This window comes from Onychomys torridus, chromosome 11 (assembly GCF_903995425.1).
Source record: "Onychomys torridus chromosome 11, mOncTor1.1, whole genome shotgun sequence".
Taxonomy (NCBI): domain Eukaryota; kingdom Metazoa; phylum Chordata; class Mammalia; order Rodentia; family Cricetidae; genus Onychomys; species Onychomys torridus.
Genome location: NC_050453.1, coordinates 3,157,630 through 3,178,093, shown reverse-complemented (window position 1 = coordinate 3,178,093; position 20,464 = coordinate 3,157,630). Strand labels below are relative to the sequence as shown.

The 20,464-nt window shown below is 46.3% G+C and overlaps 1 protein-coding gene across 2 annotated transcripts in view; it reads left to right on the top strand.

Annotated features, from left to right (window-relative positions):
• The window catches only part of Kcnh1 (potassium voltage-gated channel subfamily H member 1), a 309,683-nt gene that overhangs the window by 210,778 nt on the left and 78,441 nt on the right, over positions 1-20,464 (top strand). For both annotated transcript variants that reach the window (XM_036202710.1, XM_036202709.1), the window contains exons 8-9: positions 1,418-1,617; positions 7,982-8,234. In XM_036202710.1, the coding sequence (XP_036058603.1) occupies positions 1,418-1,617; positions 7,982-8,234 (453 nt within the window). The remainder of the gene's footprint in view (positions 1-1,417; positions 1,618-7,981; positions 8,235-20,464) is intronic.

Genomic DNA, 20,464 nt, shown 5'->3' with positions numbered 1-20,464 from the left:
TGGCTGGCCTGGATTGTCTTAGAACTCATTAAGATCCACCTGCCTCTGCCTCCCAAGTGCTGGGATTAAAGGTGTGCACAATCACCCCCTGCTATTTTTATTCTTTTAGTTATGCATATACATGTGTGTCTGTGTGTGGGTATGTGCACATGTGCAGGTGCCTGTGGAGACCAGAAGAGGGCATAAATGCCCTGGAGCTGTGGTTACAGGATGTTGTGAGCCATCCTACAGAGATGCTGGGAATGGAACTCTGATCCTCTTTATTGCTGATCCATCTCTTTAGAGCCAGGAGGGGCCTGGAAAACAGCTGGGAGTGTGTCAGTATATTAAACATAGTCACATATGACAGAGTTGCTAGTCCCAGACACAAACCTGAAAGAAGAGAATGTATGTTACTCAAGTACTTACCCACAGATGTTCCTAGACATTCATAAGCCTAACAGCCAAAACGTAAAAAAGAAAAGATAAAAACAGAAATGCCCATGAACTGATGGGCAGCAAATGAAATGTGGACTTTTCTCACAATTGAGTGCTATTTAGCAACAAAAAGGAAGGAAATGTCAATGCTTGCTATAGTGTGAGGGAAGCTGTTACAGAAGACGTATATTCATATAAAGTGCCTAGAATACATGAGTTTGTGGGACAGGGAGTGGTTGTGTGTGGTGGGAGAGACTGGGAGAGAATGGAGAGGAACTGACCATGGGTAGGAGTTTTGTTTTTGTTTTTGTTTTTTGCAAAAATGAAAATGTTATAAACCTGATGGCTGCACAACTCTAAAAATATGTTTTTGAAATAGTGAGTTTTATACTTTTAATGGATATAGTATATGTGTCTTACAGTTTCTATCAATGATATAAAAACGCCATGACAAAAGGAGACTTGGGACAACAACCTTATTTCAGCTTGTGGTTGTCTCTTGTGGCTCTCGGCAGACTCACTATGGTTTAGTTATTTGTGGTGGTTACCAGGGTCTGCTGTTCCTACCATGTAGTTCTGTAAGGACCAGGGTTGTGTCTCACCATTCAGCGCCCTAGGTAGGCTGGTTCTTGGCACACAACAGAGCTTGGTAGGTTGTTGCTCATAGTTTGGATTTGGACTGGTGTGGGGACATAGACACACACTTGCCTGATGGCCTCAGGCATGGCACAATTTTTTTGTGGTAAGTGTGAATTGGCTTCTCTCTTACGTGTGCCTGAGGCACCAGTCACACCAGGTCTCATCTACACGGGCCTTGCCTAACAGTCCATTGGTCTTGGTTACCTGTTAGAAACTCTTTGGCTTGAGATGTGATGTTCTCCTGAGGTCTGGATAGCCTTCCAAACCATGGCTCTGGCTACAGGCCTTCTCTGAGGGAGTCACACACCTTGGAGTTTGGCTCATGGGCCACTCACACATAGTTTCTTCTGTTTATCTCCAGCTCTTCTGTATGCCACCATCTTTGGGAATGTGACAACCATTTTCCAGCAGATGTACGCCAACACCAACAGGTATCATGAGATGCTCAACAGTGTGCGGGATTTCCTGAAGCTTTACCAGGTGCCCAAAGGGCTAAGCGAGCGGGTCATGGACTACATTGTGTCCACCTGGTCCATGTCCCGAGGCATCGACACAGAAAAGGTAAGGAGTGGGAGACTCTTAGCCACACCACCTGTCCCCAGTTTTCCCCAGTGGGTTGGGCTCAGAACTCGCCTGGGGCATCTGGGGTTCTTAGGTCCTTCTTCCAGGAGTTTTAGTCTCTCTATTGTCTTTACTGAAGGACCAGAAAGCAAAAGCTATCATTTCAGAAATCAAACACACAGTGTGTCTCTTGGAGTGAGGGGAACAGATGTCCTACTGTCTAAGGCAGCTTCCCAAAGTTAGGTCATGATAAAATGAAGAGCCTGGGCAGGGGGTTTGTTTGCTTTTACTCCAGCTTCCCAGATAGCTCCATGCTTGCCAATCTTGGCTTTTTTAAAAATGCTGATTTATTTTTGGTGTTGTTGTTGTTGTTTGGCATGGCTTTTTAAAAAATGAACTTTGATTTTCTTAGAGAACTATTGCATTAAACATGATATATCTTGGTTCTTTTTGATTTTTGGTCTTCCCCTTAATTGGCAATGTCCCAAGGCCACTCTGTCACCCTCTCTTCCTCTTCTCAGTCTTGATAAGAATCCCATGGTGTTGTCACTAAAACTAGACTCTGGCCACCGCCCACAAGCACCAGGGGTGGTGGACAGGGTCAGTAATTACCTGGTAAGACTGTACCTCAGACTAAACCCAGGCAGTGCTGACACAGATCTGCACTGTAGTTGTCAGTTGGTGACTGTTTCCTGCTGTACAGTCCAGAGAGGAGCAAATCCTCCTCTGTACTGCGGTTCTCTAACACTTGCCTTATTCTAGATGCACATCGCCGGGGGCAGAGATGGGTGTGAGCTCCAAAGAGCAGAGAAAAGATACATGGATTATCTTTGTGTGCCCCACTTCCTTTGAGACAGATCATGTAGCCCAGGTTAGCCTGGAACTCACTATGTAGCTGAGGATGAACTTGAACTTTTCCTGTGCCTACGTCTAACGTGCTGGAATAATGGCGTATGCCACCATGGCCACTTTCCTAAGGCCTTATGTGTGCTAGACTAGCCCTGAGCCAGACCAGCCCCAAGCCGCAACGCAGCCCCTGCTCTGTATGTTGCCCCAAGACCAAAGCCTCAGCCTCAACTCCGTTTCTCCATTCTTCAGTCTTTCTGATTCCACTCCCTCGTCACCAAACCCTATCTATCCACTGCAGAATTAGGGAAATGGTAGCCCTACAGCAGAAGTAGTTGTGGGCACATTGAAATCCAGATTGATCTGGCTGTGAGATCATCCTGTCATATTCCTATTCTCCTCTATCTGAACAGACAGTGGATGCTGGCAGTTTCTGAGGACTGCTCAGGTCCTCTGACCCTCCAGAGGCTCATTGCTCTGGGCCTATCTGCTGGGTGTCATGATAAAAGCCACCACAGCACCAACTGCTGTTTCTTGAACATGCACCTAGAACACACATTTAACCAGATGTGGTGGTACATACCTATAATCTCAGACTTGGGAGGTGGAGGCAGGTCAACTGAGTCTGAAGCCAGTCTGGGCTATATGCAAACATTTGTTGGGGGAAACCAGAAAGAACCAGTGTTAGTTTGCATGACTGTAGTGCCTTATGAGGGTTTCACTTCCCCCTTGGAAAGGTGTGGCTAGAAGTTCTGTTGAATGATGAGGAGGACCAGAAGCTCAGTTCATTCTTTTTACTTCTCCTGGTCTAGGGTAACCAGGATTTGAACCCGGTTTTCATCTGGTTTCAAAGCCTTTTTCTACTATTATCCCTCCTTTAATTTTTTTAAATATATTTTTTTTGTGTACATGTGCATGTGTGTGTGTTTGCATGAACATGTGGATGTGTGAACTGTGTCATGGCATGTCTTGTGTGTTGTTTCCTATCATCTTGCAGGCTCTGCCTCTACTAGGTGTAAAGCAAGCACTGGAGGGGAAGAAGGCTGCGGTTCAGTTCAGACCTTCGGCAGGGCTCCCTGACTCCTGGCTTTGCCCGCTCCCTGCCCCAGCTGTGCCTGTTGTCTCTGCTCACCACTGGTGACAATGCCTGCTGGCTTTGTGGGTGCCTGACAGCCGGTGGAGCAGAAAGGACTTTGATCTCTGCCCTGAAGCTGCTCTTTTCCCAGGCACTAGAATGACTATGTAGATCCTGCTGTCTGGGAAAAGCCCTTCCCTGTCCTGGTCCCCACAGGGCTGGGCAGGACCGCCTGGGACACTGCACAGTCAGCATCACATTCTTGTCCTGCTCACCTGCTCACCTCCCAGAGGGTCTCAGGACCCACCCCACTTCCTGGTCCAGAGACCCAACCGTGGCATCTCAGGGCAGAGCCCAGTCTGGGAAATGAAGCAGCAGCTGCTGGGGCGGGAACCAGCCCTGGAGTCCCGCTTCCCTCCTCCCTCCAGTGACCTTGAGCACATCATGTGTCTCTCTTGCCCCAGTTCCCATGTCTGGAACCCACTGAAGTAAGATGACCTTTAGACCGTATGGCCTCTATGGCCTTTGGGCTAGCTGTGACCTCCTGCGCTATGCAAGCTCTGTAATGGCATTGAATAAGGACCCACAAGTACCCAGGTACCAGATATTTTAACACAACGGCATGTGAGAGCTCACAAAATCCCACACACAAAGGAAGTGTGGTGATACATTGTGTACCCTAATAAAATTTGCCTGAAGATCAGAGAAGCAGAGCCAGCCACTGCCACCACTTCTTACCTCACCAGCTCCTCAGCCTGACAGAGCCTCAGTTCCTGTCTCCTCATGCGTTATATACCTTTCTCTGTCCAGATGTCACTTCCTGGGATTAAAGGTGTGTGACTCCCAAGTACTGGGCTTAAAGGTGTGTGCCACCACTGCCTGGCCTCTATGTTTAATCTAGTAGCTTGTTCTGTTCTCTGATCTTCAGGCAAATTTTACTAGGGTACACAATATGTCACCACAAGGGAGACTTGGCCCCAGAAACTAAACATTGTTCAAGTTCACATTTGCAGAGTATGTTGGGAGCAGGACTGAATCCAGAGCCTTAACCTTGACCCTTTGATGCCCACCCCAGGAGAGGCTTCTCCACACTTACAGCTCTCAAGAGTGACATCTCAAAGCAGCTGAGAGGGCAGCCCTGGAAGGCTGTGGGTTGAAGGGCCAATCCCCTCCCTCAGATTGAGGATGTGTCTGCCTACTTAAGTGTAGAACTTGCAGACAGAAACAGCTAGGGAGATGCTGCACAGCCTAGAGTCTGCCCTCCTCCTCTTCAGGCAGCACCCCCCACTCCTGTCTTCTCCATGATTCTGGAATCAGTGCCCTGAAAATGATGTTACCTGCTGGTCAGACCCTTATGTGGGACCCAACTCAGGGAAGCAGATATTTAAGTGGAGACACACCTGGAGGACTAACCTTGGTTCTGCTACTGGGCACAGCTTGGACATGATATGGTCATCCCTGCTGGCTTGTGGTCCACACAGAGAAAACCCTCAGATCAACAGTCTTGTTTGTCATGATCCCGTGGCCATGACTTTATAACTCCACTGCTCCTCCCTCCATTCTCCCAGAGAGACACTCATGCTTTGGTCATCCTGCAACCCAGAATAGGAATGCAGAGATATCCAGAGACAGGGATGTATCTCAGATGGGTGCAACTTCCCTTAGCATTGGAGTCAGTGTTTAAAGCACAGAGTGGTTAAGTTACTACTAAGTAACTGGGGTTTCGGTCATGTGACCTCTTCACACTGCTCCACCTCCATGTAGACACTGAAGGGAGTGAAGCCATCAGGGGCAAGAGCTGATCTGGAGAGGCTGGTGAAGAAGCCCCAGATACAGAGGCAAGTGTCTGTACTAAGACAGGAACAGGGTCTGGAAAGTCCCCCAGCGCCGTAAGAAGTAGCCACTGAATGATCACATTTGGTTTCATGCCCCCTACTTGGTTCGCAGACTAGAACATGAAAAAATATTTTAAAAGTACTGCTGATTTCTTTGGAAAAGACCACTGGAAGGTGTCCTGTTGTGTTCCTTAAGGCTTACTGTAGAAAGCCATGCAGTGGTTTCTTGCAAACACTTAGTCCACAGAAATACCTCTTGCTCTGAAAAGCTGGGCAATTTTTCAATTGTTTAGAAAAAAAATATGAGATCCACATGGCTTGCTGTTCCTAGTTTGTTTTTTAGATGGTGCTAGTCAGGGCTGGGGACATAGCCCGGCTGGTAGAGTGGTTGTCTGGCATGTGCAAAGCTCTGTTTCCTCCTCAGTAACATGGGTGAGGGTGGGGATGCTGCAAGTCAAATTGCAACCCATTAGCTTTGCAGAACTGCCTGGCATAGGAGTTGGTTAGGCTGTAGCTAGGCTCTGATGCCAAGCCACCTAATGTGAAAGCCAAGATTTGCTGTTTGCTGGCTGGGAAACTTTGGGCTTCCCTGTGTGTCAGCTTCCTCATCTAAACTGATAAAATTAAAAGCACATCCTAGAGTTCTATGGGGACCAAGTCAGCAAACACACTTTCAAATGTAAAGTTATATGCCCCTTGTTCTCTGTCCTTTCTGTCTTTCTTGTTGATCTCAGCAATGGCTGAGATTTTATTTATGTTGTTTGTCATTTGCCTCCTCCTACCAGACAGTAAATTCCATGAGAGCAGGTCTACTTCTTTGTTTTGTTTGGATTTTTTTTAAACCAAGTTTCTCTGTGTAGCCCTGGCTAGCCTGGAAATCACTCTGTAGACCAAGCTGGCCTTGAACTCACAGAGATCTGCCTTCTGCCTTCTGAGTGCTGGGATTAAAGGCATGTGCTGCCACCGCTGGTTACTTTTGGTTTTTGTTTTGTTTTGTTTTGTTGTTATTTTTTGAGACAGGGTTTCTCTGTGTGGCTTTGGAGCCTTTCCTAGAACTCATTCTGTAGCCAAGGCTGGCCTTGAATTCACAGAGATCCACCTGCCTCTGCTTCCTGAGTGTTGGGATTAAAGGTGTGTGCCACCACCACCTGGCTGGCTGCTTGTTTTTAACTACCACATTGTTAGAGCCTAGAATGGTGCCTGGTGCACCATGGATGCTTGGCAAATAGATATTAACTGGGTAGGTGACTTGTTGAGCCAGGCCTGGCAGACAGCAAGCTCTCAGGAAACATGACTTTATCTCATTTTTATAAAGTATATTTGTGCTTTGAAAATTAATACATGTGTGTAATGTTTCTTATCCACCCCAACTACCTCCCTCTAACTGTTCCTGAGGCCCTCTAACCTGTCTCCCCGTCAACTTCATGTGTGTTGTTGTTGTTGTTGTTATTATCATTAATCATCATCATCATCATCATCATCATCATCCCACTGAGTCTAACTAGTAGTGATTGTATGTAAATGGATGGTGAGGCTGGTTACTGGGGCATAGATTACCTACCAATGAGCACATCCCCAAAGAAGAGTGAGTCTCCCTTCCCCTCAACCATCAAGTGCCAGTCGCTGCTCAGTTAAGGGCAGGGACTCAGGAGCACCTCTGCCATCAACACTGGAATTTTGGCTGGCTTGATCTTAGGCAGGTCTCATGTAAATATATCTCTTTAAATACCAACCCATACTCACCCTATCAGCAAGTCATACCAGCTGTATGATCAGAATACACTCTGTAGTTTAACATGACCCCATTGTGTTATAGAATGCTGGGCTGTTTCTCCCCACTTGTAATTTTGTACTTTTTAACCAATTTACCCTTTTATTTCCAAATGGCCAGAAGAGAGTGTTTAGAATGTTTTCCACACAAAGAAATGATGAATATTTAAGGGGATGGCTATACTGGTTACTTTTTCATGTATTGTGTGCATGTCAAAATATCATGCTGTACCCCTTAGACATATGTATATGTATTTGATTTGCTTGTTGTGAATGTACTCTGAGCAAACCCAACCCACTTCTTGCTGGCTGCACTGAACCAGCCCAGTCCAGGCTCCCCTCACCTTTCCCTCTGATGCCTCTGCCCCCACTCTCCCCAGGCTCAGAGCTCTGTGATCCCTGTCAGGGTCCCCAGCTGACATCAGTCCCCTGATCTGTGTCCCCAGTCACAGTCAGTGACTCAGAAGTGTCTTACACGCTCAGTGTTTTCTCTGCATGGTACGATTTCTTAGCCCTCCCCCTGACTTGGGTGGATGACTGCTCAAGCCCACAGAGCCTTTATCCTGCCAGAATGTTCTACTTCCGCAAGGTTCGCTCTGACACATTCTGAAGCTGTCAGTTGAAACGCCATCTCCTCAGAGAGGCCTTGCTCATGCCTGATACGCTCCTAGCCCTGACTTTCAGAACTGGCTCCTAAGCATTCAGCAAAGTGATCTAGAATCTAGACACTGAAGCATAAGAGTACAGGATGGTCTCCTGGGCGCTGCCCTCTGCTCAGGGTGCTGAGGGAAGGAGGCTGTGCAACGGTCCTCACACTGTCTCTTCCTTGTCTGGCCAGGTCCTGCAGATCTGCCCCAAGGACATGAGAGCTGACATTTGTGTGCACCTGAACCGCAAAGTGTTCAAGGAACACCCCGCCTTCCGGCTGGCCAGTGATGGCTGCCTGCGGGCCTTGGCCATGGAGTTCCAGACAGTGCATTGCGCCCCGGGAGACCTCATCTATCATGCTGGGGAGAGTGTGGACAGCCTCTGCTTCGTGGTCTCAGGCTCCCTGGAGGTGATCCAGGATGACGAGGTGGTGGCCATCCTAGGTACGTGCTGCCCATTCTCAGTGCACTCCTGGTCCTATGCTTGGGGTTGTCTTAGTTGCTGGACAGCCACATTTAACCAGAGATTGCTCCTCAGGGAAGGCTCATTTCTGGCATCCATTCATCCATCCAGCAAATGTTGGAGTGCCTACCTTGGACCAATTGCTGTTTAAGACACTTGGGGTTTTCTCCTCAAGGCCAAAGGCTACTTACTGGAAGAAATGAGCAAACAAACGATCGTCTAGACTGTAGCAGAAGGGGCATCTCACTTGGGATTCAAGTGAGAAGGCTTCCGAGATGAAATGACACCCAAGAAGAAGCCGAAGAGTTGAGAATGAGTTTGCACAGAGCAGGGTAGAGGCGGGATTCCAAAAAGAGGTGGAAGCCTGTGTGACAGAAGCAGGTGTGGTTCATGGGGGTAAACTACGAGTCACTTTGTGTGGTATGATGAAGCTGGGAGAGAGCTGATGAACCAACGGCTCTGGGACCACATTAAAGGATGTAGAGCTTACTGGGGGCAGGGGGAGGGTGATGGTGAACTGAAAGAGGGGAGGGGCCCCATCAGGCCTGTAGGTGTGAAAATGACAGCAGGTTGAGGTTGGACTGCAGGATCAGGGGAAGCAGGTTGGAGCCATGTTATCTAGAGACTTAATGGACTAAGATGTGGTGGATGGAGAGAAGCATATCGAGTTGAGGTAAAGAGTAGAATTTAAAGAATCCAATGGCAGGTTTGCTGTTAGGAGAGCGAGAAGTCAGTGGAGGTGGTGGGATTTCTCATTGGATAACAGGGAGGCTAGTTTACCATATACAGCTATGAGGAGTATGGGAGGAAGGGCAGGGACATGGGGGACATGGGAAACATGGCAGCATTTGAGAGGTTGACCATCAGTAGCCTTGGAGAAGCTTTCTGAGGCAGCCACAGAATAACTCTTCAGTGGGCACATCTCTAAGGGGACAAGCCATCCCCAGGATAATCACCATTTATGGACATCTGCTTGGTGCTCAATAGAGTGCAGATGGATCCCCATTTAACCTTTACAGTAATCCTGAGAAATAGCTTATTATTCCCAGTTTCTAGGTGAGACAGAGTTGAGTGAGGTTAAGGAAATGTCTTCATAGTAGTTGAGGCCCATCCTAGCATCCCTTTGGCTTTAGACACACTGCTCCCACCTGACTTGTGAAGCCCCTTCAGTCACAACTTCTCTACTCCTGCCTAGTGTTTGGACTTGAATCCTGCTGATGGCTGATGGAGTGCATGGGCCCTGGATGTGGCTGGTTCTGATGCAATTTGTGGATGTATGTTTTAGGTTCAATGTCTGACTGATTTTAGAAAACTGAGATGGGTGAGATGAAGCTACACAGATGTTAGAATGAGGAGGCTGGCCCTATAGAGACGGAGGGTATTTTTAAAGCCTAATTTTCTTCTGTCTGATTTTGGAGTACCTGAACACAGCTTCCTTCTCACTCCTGGGGTACCTTGCCAACCTTTACTCTTGGTTATAACGTGCTCAGGATAATCCAGGGGTGACTTATATTCCTTTAGCATGTCCTGGCAGATGGCTAGGGAAGCCTTTAGATTCTGGGTCAGGGCTAAAGTCTGTCTTGTCTGCTGGGTACCATGGCACCCATGGAGCCTAACAGCCTAATCCTGCTGTTCCTTGCTCTCTCATCTCAAAGAAGTGAGGCTGTGAACCAGACATAAGAGCAGTGAAGACATTGTTGTAGTGTATCTGAAGGAAGGGTTCTTGCCTTTAAATTCACCAGTGAGGCCATTGGGTTAGCTAGGATTCACCAGTGAGGGCATTGGATTAGCCAGGGTTCATCATTGAGAGCATTGGATTAGCCTGGATTCACCAGTGAGGGCATTGGATAAGCCAGAATTCACCAGTGAGGGCATTGGATAAGCCAGGATTCACCAGTAAGGGCATTGGATAAGCCAGGATTCACCAGTGAGGGCACTGGATAAGCCAGAATTCACCAGTGAGGGCATTGGATAAGCCAGGATTCACCAGTGAGGGCATTGGATAAGCCAGGATTCACCAGTGAGGGCATTGGATAAGCCAGAATTCACCAGTGAGGGCATTGGATAAGCCAGAATTCACCAGTGAGGGCATTGGATGAACCAGAATTCTTGCATGACTAAGAGAAACTGCTGAGCAAACTTTTGAATTTGGATTTGAGGTAACCTTTTGGGGTCAGGTCTCTTGCACCAATTTCCCCACAGATCACTCACCATTTACCCTTCAGGAAATCCATCCTGAGTCCTGGTGTTACCTGCCTGTGTGTTCATGCGCAGAGATTTTTTTTGTTATTAATTAAATGTATTCATTTATTTTACATCTCCACCACAGTTTCCCCTCCTTCCTCTTCTCCCATTCCCTCCTCCCTCCACTCCCCATCTGCTCCTCCTATGTTTCTGTTTAGAAAGGGGCAGGCCTCCCATGGGTATCAACAAAGCATGGCATGTCAAGTTGAGGTGGGACTAAGCTCTCCCCACTCCTTGTATTAAGGCTGAGCAAGGCAACCCAGTAGGAGGAACAGGTTCCCTGCTCCCACCATTAGGAGTCCACGAGTAGATCAAGCTACACAACTGTCACACATGTAGAGGGCCTTGGTCTGCCCCATGCAGGCTCCCTAGCTGTCAGTCCAGAGTCTGTGAGCTCCTATGAGCCCAGGTTGGTTGTTTCTGTGGGTTCCCTTGTGATGACCTTGACCCCCCTGGCTCATATAATCCTCCCTCCCTGTCCTCAACAGGATTCCCTGATCTTGGTCTAGTGCTTGGCTGTGGATCTCTACATCTGTTTTCATCAGATGAAGGCTCTCTGATGACAATTGGGGTAGTCACCAATCTGATCACAGGAGAGGGCCAGTTCAGGATACCTATCCACTATTGCTAGGAGTCTTAGCTGGGGTCATCCTTGTAGATTCATGGGAGATTCCCTTTCAACAGGTATCTTCCTGACCCCAACACACACGTACACACACACACACACACACACACACACACACACACACACACACAGCATCATGGGAACACAGGAATTGGGTTGCAAGGGAGGGGAAGAATAATGATCAGAGATTTTTAATGCCCTGCCATAAACACCTGCACTATAGACTCAGGCATGGAGGGACAGGAGTCTTGAAGAGAGATGAAGAGGGCAAATGACCACCCCTCACCTCCTCCCCCTCCCTGCTGATGCGGGCCTTACAAGGAAGCAGCCTCATAACCTGATTGATTTGACTGGTTTACTGCTTCTTCGAATCTAGCCTTCTGGGCATCCTGCCTGCTCCAGTTAGCAGTGTGGTTGGGCCTCAAATATAGCTCAGCAGCTTTGAATTCAAAATGTTGGTTGTTCTCAAGATGTCCAGGCTAGAAAAAGCCTCTTCTGTGCTTCCCAAGACCCAGATTGGGCCCCCAAAGTAGGTCCAGGCTTGCTATCCTAAATAACTTGCCAGGAGACTCTTATTCTATAAAAGGACATGACAAGTTCTTTGAGTGACCTGTCCTTTGGGCCTCGAGGCATACAACATTCCAAGCTGTTTGTTCCCTAGAAACACACTTGGACCTTTTTAAAATTCCTTTCTCCTTAGAGTAATTTTTGCTCAATGAACTGCAATCAGTTTCTTCTTACAAACGGTTTGGGCATCAAATGTGACTGAGAACTAGACCGTCGCTGTCCTCTGATGCCCTCTAGTTTAGGCTAGCCCAGAATTGTTGAACAGGTGCTGTCATGAGTGGGTGCTGTAATAACTAAACCTTATCCCAGCCCTCAGGAGCTGCAGGAGGAGTGCCTGGCTCTCGAGGCTGCCACTCTGTGATGGAGAAGATGAAGTGTGCTCCCGCAGGATTGCAGGAAGAGTAGCTCCTGAGCAGTGCTGTGTGCTCAGTGTTCCACTAAGGAAGGGGGCTCAGCCAGTGCCAAAGCAGGAGGCTGTAGAGAAGACGCTGAACTCTGCTGCCCCCGCCCCAGTCTCTAGTCTCCAGCCCGCTGCTGTGGTTCCTCCCTTCAGTTATACTATCCCATCCCAGTTTTCTGTTTAATTTTAGTGCAGAATCCAAGAACAAGGAGAAGGGTCAGTATTCATAACTGAGCAGGCTCAGCATGTGCCCAAAATAGAATCCCCCTCACTAAAACCCTCTAGACTTTTTGTGACCGCGGCCACAATATAAAATGCTAATTACATTGCTAACTGAAGAATGCACAGTGACATGTAAAACCCAGTGTGCACTGGGCTGTGGGAAATGCAATCTAATGTTTTCTCTTAGCGTCTGTTCTCTTTTGGTTAAAAAAAAAAATGGACATGGTAACCTAGTACACCCATTTCTTGACATGATCAAAGGTTACAATTTGAAAGTGTGGCCCCATGAGTTATGACAGTCTCTGACTGAAAACATGCTGTCCTATGAAGACAATGATCATACTGGGTAGGACTCTCTTATGATCCCTCCTCTGCCTTAATTTTGCTGTGACATCTCCTTATTTCCTTCTGGAATTCTCTTAGAAGTCATTGGCTTCTCAAATTTAGTCTCTTTGCTTTTTGCATATGCACTTTTTGCCTTATCATGATATTTATTTATTTTTAATTTAATTAAACCACCCCCACTGCTCTTCTCATTCCTACTTCTCTCATGCCAATCCTCCCCGTTGTTGGCCTTTAACCATGGTACATGAGCATATAAACAAATAAACACAAGTAGGACCTACAGGATCTGTTCAGTGCTTACTGCGTGCATGCATTTCTTGGCCTACCATTTGGTATTTGGTGACCAGTTGAGGGCTCATCCCTGGTAAAGACTAATTCCTCCTCCACCTGTGGTTATTAATGTTTTTAGCTCTTTAATATTTTTTGAGAATGTCATAAAGGAGCCCTGCATCCATATCACTCTCCCCTGCTCCACCCCCTCTATATTCCCCCAACCCATATTTATGTTCTCTTCTTTAATCGTTACTGTTACATAGATGCATGTGTACATATATACCACCCACCGAGTCCATTTAGTATTGGTGATTTACCCATGTGTCCAGGGCTGATCACTTGGGATTGGACAACCTGTAAAATGTGCATCTCATTCATCAGAGTTGTACATTTATTTCTTTATTTTGTGTGTAGTGGGGGGGACATTCATTCCATGGGGTGCCTATCGGTCAGAGTTGATTCTCTCCCTTCCACCCTGTGGTGCCCAGGTTGCCAGACCTATTCCTTTATCTACTGCCCCATCTCATTGGCTCTCGTTAGAGCTTTCAGTGAGATCTTTTTCAAAGCTGATGGAATGAAAAGGCACAGGTATTGGTTTCTGCCAAGCGTTCTACCTGCATCTGCACGCCTGTTATGTTGCTGTTCTGTGACTGACCAACATGAGTGAGCCACAGGGGCTGAGGCCTGCTGTGTTTGTAGGTGTTCCTTTCACTGGGATTAGATCAGTGGTATGGGTTTCCCATCTCAGTGCTTCATTTACACTTTCATCATGATTGTCCTCTTTGTTCTATTTGTTTAGATTCTAACAGGTGGGACAGAAGTCTTCAGGCCAGGCTGTATCTCAGAGCAGAAGGAGGACACAAGTGTGGCCTCCAAGAAGTTTCCACTAAACTAGCTGAGTCCCCAAGGCCTCCCTCCCAGTGTCTTCTAAGCCCACAGACTGTACTATGTGTACCCCTCTGTTTTCTAAGCCGGGGTCCCTTTTAACATCAAGCACATAACCATGGAAGGTACCAGAGGATCTTTCCTGGACAGAGTGGAGCTGGAGCAGGCAAAGGGGCTGGGGAGAGAGCTTGTCTCTGTGCTATGATGCTCTTGGTTCAGTAGCCATACTGCAAAATAAATAAGTAGACAGTGATGGGATAATAAAAGCAGGCAAAGACTAGACTGTGAAAGGCCTCTTGAGCTTGGGTAAGCATCTGGACTTCTTCCTGTAGGGCTGAGGGGTCCAGAGAGAGTTTTTGACAGGGAGTGGTGTGAAAACATTGATTCCATGCATGTAGAGGCACGGAGAGGAGCCAGGAGGGGTGTCTGGGAGAAAGGGGCAGGTGGTGGAAGGTTGGTGGGAAGCCTGGGCTCAGAGGCAGCAGAGTGGTACAGCTAGTGCAGTGTGATGGTAAGGACTAGGGAATGACTTCCCATGGATGCTGGAGAGTCAACAGGCTGAGGAGGAAGGGAAATGGAGTGGGGAGGAAGATGGGAGAGAAGACGGGCACATGGTGCTTCTTGCAGATGCAGACACAGCTCTTAGAGAGAGGAAACCCTTTTTAATGTCTGGATGACTCTAGCCTGCCCATGGATGGGGTGGGAGAACAGTGTGGGGTAAGTGCAGGGCAGGCCTCACCTACTAGGCAGAGGTCTTTTTCCAGTCCTGTCCCTGGGGCCTGAGGATCGCATAGAGGTCTGTGCTAAGCATACAGGTTAGTGCTTTCTCACAGAGGAACTTTTTAAAAGACACATTCCCTCTGTTGCTGAATTGGAAGGCTACCTTGCCTTTGCCTGCATACAGAGCTTCTTTGGGCCATCATTGTTGGTTGGATATCAAGGCAGCATCTGCTGTCATAGAGGATCATGGTGGCATTCTCTTCTCCAGAAAAAGAAAGAAAGCCTCTGTCTTAGAGGAATGTTATATTGATCTGAGACAAATGTTAGTGACAATGAGCACAGGTGGCTCATTCTGTAGCTCTCCTGGAGCAAGCTGGCAAGTCCATGCTCACAGAGGAGGCAGAAATCAATGCTTGGGAGGCCCCAAAGAGTGTGGTAGGCTGGGTGTGGGGGTAGAAATGCAGCAGGACACTGGGGGTGGGGGGTGAGTGGCAGGTTCAGGCCAGTGTGAGTAGAGTCAGCCATGATGTTTCTGTGAGGTCAGGGTTTCCTGCCTCAGTGTGCACAAGGCTTTGCTGGCCCTGTTGCACCCTGTCAGGGCCACTTAGCCTTGATTGTCTTTTCATGTGTGGCTTGACATCTTCAACCTTAGCTGTGGAGTAGAGGGAGGTGATGAGCATGGCGAAGGAAATGAAACAGGTATGAATTTTGCTTTAACTAGATGAAGTTGCTCATTTTCAACATTTTCACTATTTTCCATGATGCAGTAGGAGAACTCCCCTAGTGATTGACAGAGAAGGCCATGAGGTCTCTGCCTTGGTGGTGGCTAGAAAGGTGGAGTCAGATGTGGTCAGGTGAGGTAGGGCATGGGTCAGCCATGAGGAGTATGGTGGGTGATATAACCTCAAAACCAGCATCTGTGCTAGAACCAAGAGCCCTAAAGGACTGTGATAAGACACAGGACCTACATGATGCATCAGGGCTGTTGTAGGTGGTACTGTGTCATTGTGAGAAACCATTCACTGGCAAGTGAGGTATGACATAGTTAGAGCTGTGATCCAAAAGCACTAAAGAGTGGGACAGAGGATCAGGCAAACTGTTAGGTCACTGTGGCTGATGACAGAGACAAGGAGTGTTATGTATGGTGTACTCAGCAAAAATGGAGAAGGCCCACCAGAAACATTTTGAATTTCATAGAAACAATAATTATTAGCATGAGATTTTTCCCAAAGATTGCATAAGAGGCGATTTGAGGAAGATTATTAGAATTCATTAGAATTCAGTTTTAATGACATACATATTTTTATTTGCTAAATTTGCCAGACTTAGTGGGAGGTGTAGGTACGTGAACCATCAGGAAGAGGAGTGTTCTGGGTAGCTTTCTGTCAACTTGACACAGCTAGAGTTATCTGGGAAGAGGAGCCTGTGGTGGTATTGTGTTCCCCAAAATATTGTGCACCCTAATAAATTTATCTGGGGTCAGAAACAGAACAGCCACAATATTAAACATGAGGATAGGCAGTGGTAGCACACTCCTTTAATCCTAGCATTCCAGAGGCAGAAATCCATCTGTTCAAGGATACAGCCAAGCATGGTGAATCATGCCTTTAATCCCAGGGAGTGACGGCAGAAAGCAGAAAGGTATATAAGGTGTGAAGACCAGAAACTAGAAGCATTTGACTGGTTAAGCATTTCAGGCTTTCGAGAAACAGTTCAGCTGAGATTCATTTGGATAAGGACTCAGAGGCTTCTAGTCTGAGGAAACAAGATCAGCTGAGGAACTATTGAGGTGAGGAAGCCTTGGATTGTTCTGCTTCTCTGATCTTCCAGCATTTATCCCAAATACCTGGCTCCAGGTTTGATTTCATTAATAAGACTCTTTAAGATTCCTGCTACAGGAGTCTCAATCAAGCTCTAAGCCTCTAAACCTCTAAGTAAGTCTATGGTTTATTTTCTTGATTAATAATTAATGTGGAAGGCCCATCCCACTATGGGTAGTGCCACCCCTGGGCAGGTGGTCCTGGATGTGTAAGCAAGCTGAGCAAGCTACAGGAACAAGCCATTAAGCAGTGTTGTTGCTCCATGGTCTCGGCTTTCAATCTCATGCCTTGAGTTCCTGTCCTGACTTCCCTTCATACTGTACTGTGAACACAGGGACACATAAGCAAGATAAACCCTTTCCTCCCCAAGCTTTTTTGTTAATCAGAGTTTTATAGAAGATGAGCCAGGACAGAGAGTCTCTTGGGTTGTAAATGTTAATACTGGAATGTAGTGGGACAAACACAAAGGCCAGGGGGATTCTGACGTCGGGGAAGTGGGTGAAAGAAGTATGAACAATGAGATGTGAAGTGAGGAAGAAGAGGCCTTGAAAGAAAACACACTAAGCATCTGTTACATCCATCCAGAGGCCCAAGGACATGACACCAAGGTGCAGCCAGCATTGCTTGGAAAGGTGGGCCTGGAACCAGGACAAGAAGATGGGTCAGAACCAGGAAAGAAAGCCAGATCTCAAGTTATAGATTTAAGAGTTAAGAGAAGAAATGTCAAATAGGAAGGAGAAAGGAAAGCCATCACAGAACTTATGCATCTTTTCCTAAATGACCAAGCATTTGAGAACATTTTTTAAAAAATGGGGTGTAGGTATCCAGAATGCTTATAAGGAATTTTAAATGATATTGGAAATTCTTAAGATAGGTCGAATATTACTTGAATATACTGTGGTCCCAGTTATGTGGAGAGAAGCACACCAAGTCGAGACTCCATGAGCACCCTTAAAGCTGGGGTAGATGTTTGTGAGTTAGGAGATTTTCGTTTTCTTTTTAAATTTGTCTGGGTTTCAAGCTATCTTTAAAAGAACTTGTGTAAGCACAAAAGGCTGAGTTCATATTCCAGCACCAATGTAAGCAGATAGGAAGGTGTGGTGGAGGCTCAATGCTCAGCTTTCTTGCCAGTCAGTGTGCCCTAGTGTTGCTGTCTCAAAAAAATGAGAATAGAAAGCAATAGAGGAATACATTAGACATGACCTCTGGCCTCTACAGTCATGCATACACACATGAAAGTATATATATATGTATGTATGTATGTATGTATGTATATACGTATATATGTATATACGTATATGTGTGTGTATGTATATACGTATATATGTATATGTATATATACACATACGTATATATGTATATATACCAAACACACAAATAATTAATAAGCACATGATATTTTCAAGATGATAGTTTTAAAAAATTTCAAGTCAGTCTTGAGAAAGTCAGCATCATTTGAAATTTCCCAGACAATGTAGGGTGTAAATTTTAAACATGTTTTTTTTTTTATTTTTAAAAATGATGTCTTGGCAGTGCTCTTTTGCTTTTTAGTCTCCAATCAGGAGAAAATGGCTTGTCTCTGCATGTGCTAAGATCCCTCTAACTGTCCTTGGCCAGACAGTGAGGATGGAATGGCTTATCCAGCAGAGGTTTACATCTATCTCAGTAGCCTCAACAAGCTGAACCCTCGCTATTTTAGAGATGGCAAAGCCAAATCCTCCCTAGATCCCTGGGAGCCAGGATGGGAGAATTAGGCTCCCATAGTGCTCTTCTCTCCCTGTGAGGCATCACTGCTCAGGAACCAGGACTGTGGGGTGAGTGCTCTGTCACACTATTGCATCTCTGCCTGTGCTCAGCACATGGTGGGAGCTTTGCTCGAGGGTCTCTAGATGCTACCCGGGCATCAGTGTTTACTTAGCTGATCCATCAACTGGAGCAGTTACATCAACTCTACACTCCTAGTGTGGAGCCATAATGTGAATCACTTTGAACTTCAAAACACAAAGCATTTCTATCAGGTAGGGCCCACATCATGTGATTGAGAGAGGGTAGAGATAGATTGCTTGGTTCTTTACTTCTGGTTAGGTAATTTTTAAACTTAGGTTGTAGTTCCTGAAGACATGAGAAGTTAGATCTACTATAATTGTTCTTTCTGTATGAAATTCCTATAACTTCATTGTCCAGGCGAAGGACTTGGTTCAGTCAGAAGTTAAAGTCAGTTAGGGCAATTATTATGATATACAGAGACACTTTACTGGCATGTAAAATGTTTCAGATATTTTAAATAGGGAAAGAATATACTACACGACTACATATGTGGTAACCTTAGCTACATAAAAATATGTGCATGCATAAAAGAAAGATGGAAGACAAACCAAGATCTTAACAAAGGTATTGTTTATGGTGACCATCATTTTAAATTTAAACTATATTTGAATAATTCCTATAATGCACTTCCATTCTTTTATAAATAACCAGATAGGGAAAAAAATAAAGTGAATTTTCAGTTCTCACCTTTTCAGGGATCCTGGTAGCTTCTGCCTGCTCCTGGTGGAGCTCTGGGGTCTGCTCACTTGTGGAGAGCCACTTGACTAAGTAACTTTATCTTAGTGCTTCTGTGATGAGCAGAAGGGGAGTCATCATGGTGCTTCTCAGACACTGCTCCAACTACACTCAGTCATGTGTGCTGGCCTTCTTCACAGGGCATCACTGCCCGAGGGCTCTATGCTTATAAAGAGTGTTCTGTCATAGTGTGGTGTCTTGTTTTTTACACCCTGCTATTATCCTCCTTCATCCCTGTTCACTATCCCCACTTGTAAGGTAATTTTTAACATGCATCATTTTTACTTTATCTTTGTAAATTTGCCTGTAAAGTTTCAGCGTAGCAGAAAGCTGAATCACACTGAACCAAGGGAGTGTTTCTGAGCAGGTCAGCAAGTCAGGCTGACAAGGCAGCTGCTGACTTGTGGGCTATACACTTGGGTTCCAGTGTCTAGTCATCTTCCCAAGGTCATTGGTCTTTCTTGTCAGACTTTCTTTGGGATTGCTAGCCCCCAAATAATGACATGGAGACTTATTAATTACAAAAGCTTGGCCTTTAGCTTAGGCTTGTTCCCAACTAGCTCTTATAACTTAAATTAACATGTTTCTGCCATGTGGCTTTTTACCTCTCCTCTGTTCTGTACATACAACTTGCTCTGCATCTCGCTGGTATCTCTGCATGCCTAGATTCTAACCCTGAGTTCCTCTTTCTGCCTGGAAGTCCCACCTGACCTCTCTTGCCTAGCTATCAGTCATTCAGCTCTATATTAAACCAATCACAAGGCGCCTTTCACACAGTGTGAACAAATATCCTACCAGTGATCCAGCCAGGATCTCCTAGCCCCTTCATACCCACTCCCCTCTGTGCCTTTCACCTACCTTCACAATAATTGTTCCTTCCATGAACATGCTGGTTGTGGTGTTAGGGGCTAGAGACACAACAGTGAACCAAAGGACCAGTCTCTCATGAGGCTGACAGGTCAGTGTACCTTATAAGCCAGGGTTAAGACTGTGATAGTGCTAAGAACAAGATGCTGTGAGAATTCATACAGCAGGCATCTAATCCCAACCACAGAGAGTAAAGGAAGGCTTCCTGACAAAGGTGGCGTGAGAGCTGAGTGCCATCTGATTCAGTTGGCTGGGGCTGAGCTAGGAAATTAGAGTGGGAAGGGAAGTAGGGGCATCATCATCTGCAGCAGGGATGACCCTGGCACAGGTTAGGAGCCACATCTATTAATGAAAAGCAGTTCAGTTTGCCTGGGATGCAGTTCTGGGGCCTTCTGCCCTAGTAAGATGAATCTGAATGGAGTAGTAATGGGGAGCCAGTGCCAGCGTCAGATAGAGGAGGAGCACAATTGCACTTAAGCTTCAGGAAGTCACCTAGGCAGCCGCTGGGAAAATGAGTTAGCGAGCCAAGGTCAGAGGCAGGGGACCAGCAAAGGAGGACACTAGAGATGAGAGCGGCCTGACCTGATTTCATAACTGTTTAAATGAGTGAGATAGAGCCAAGAGATACTCAGTAGATGAAGTGGCCAGAGGTTGCTCATTCACCATATAAGGAGTAAGAGG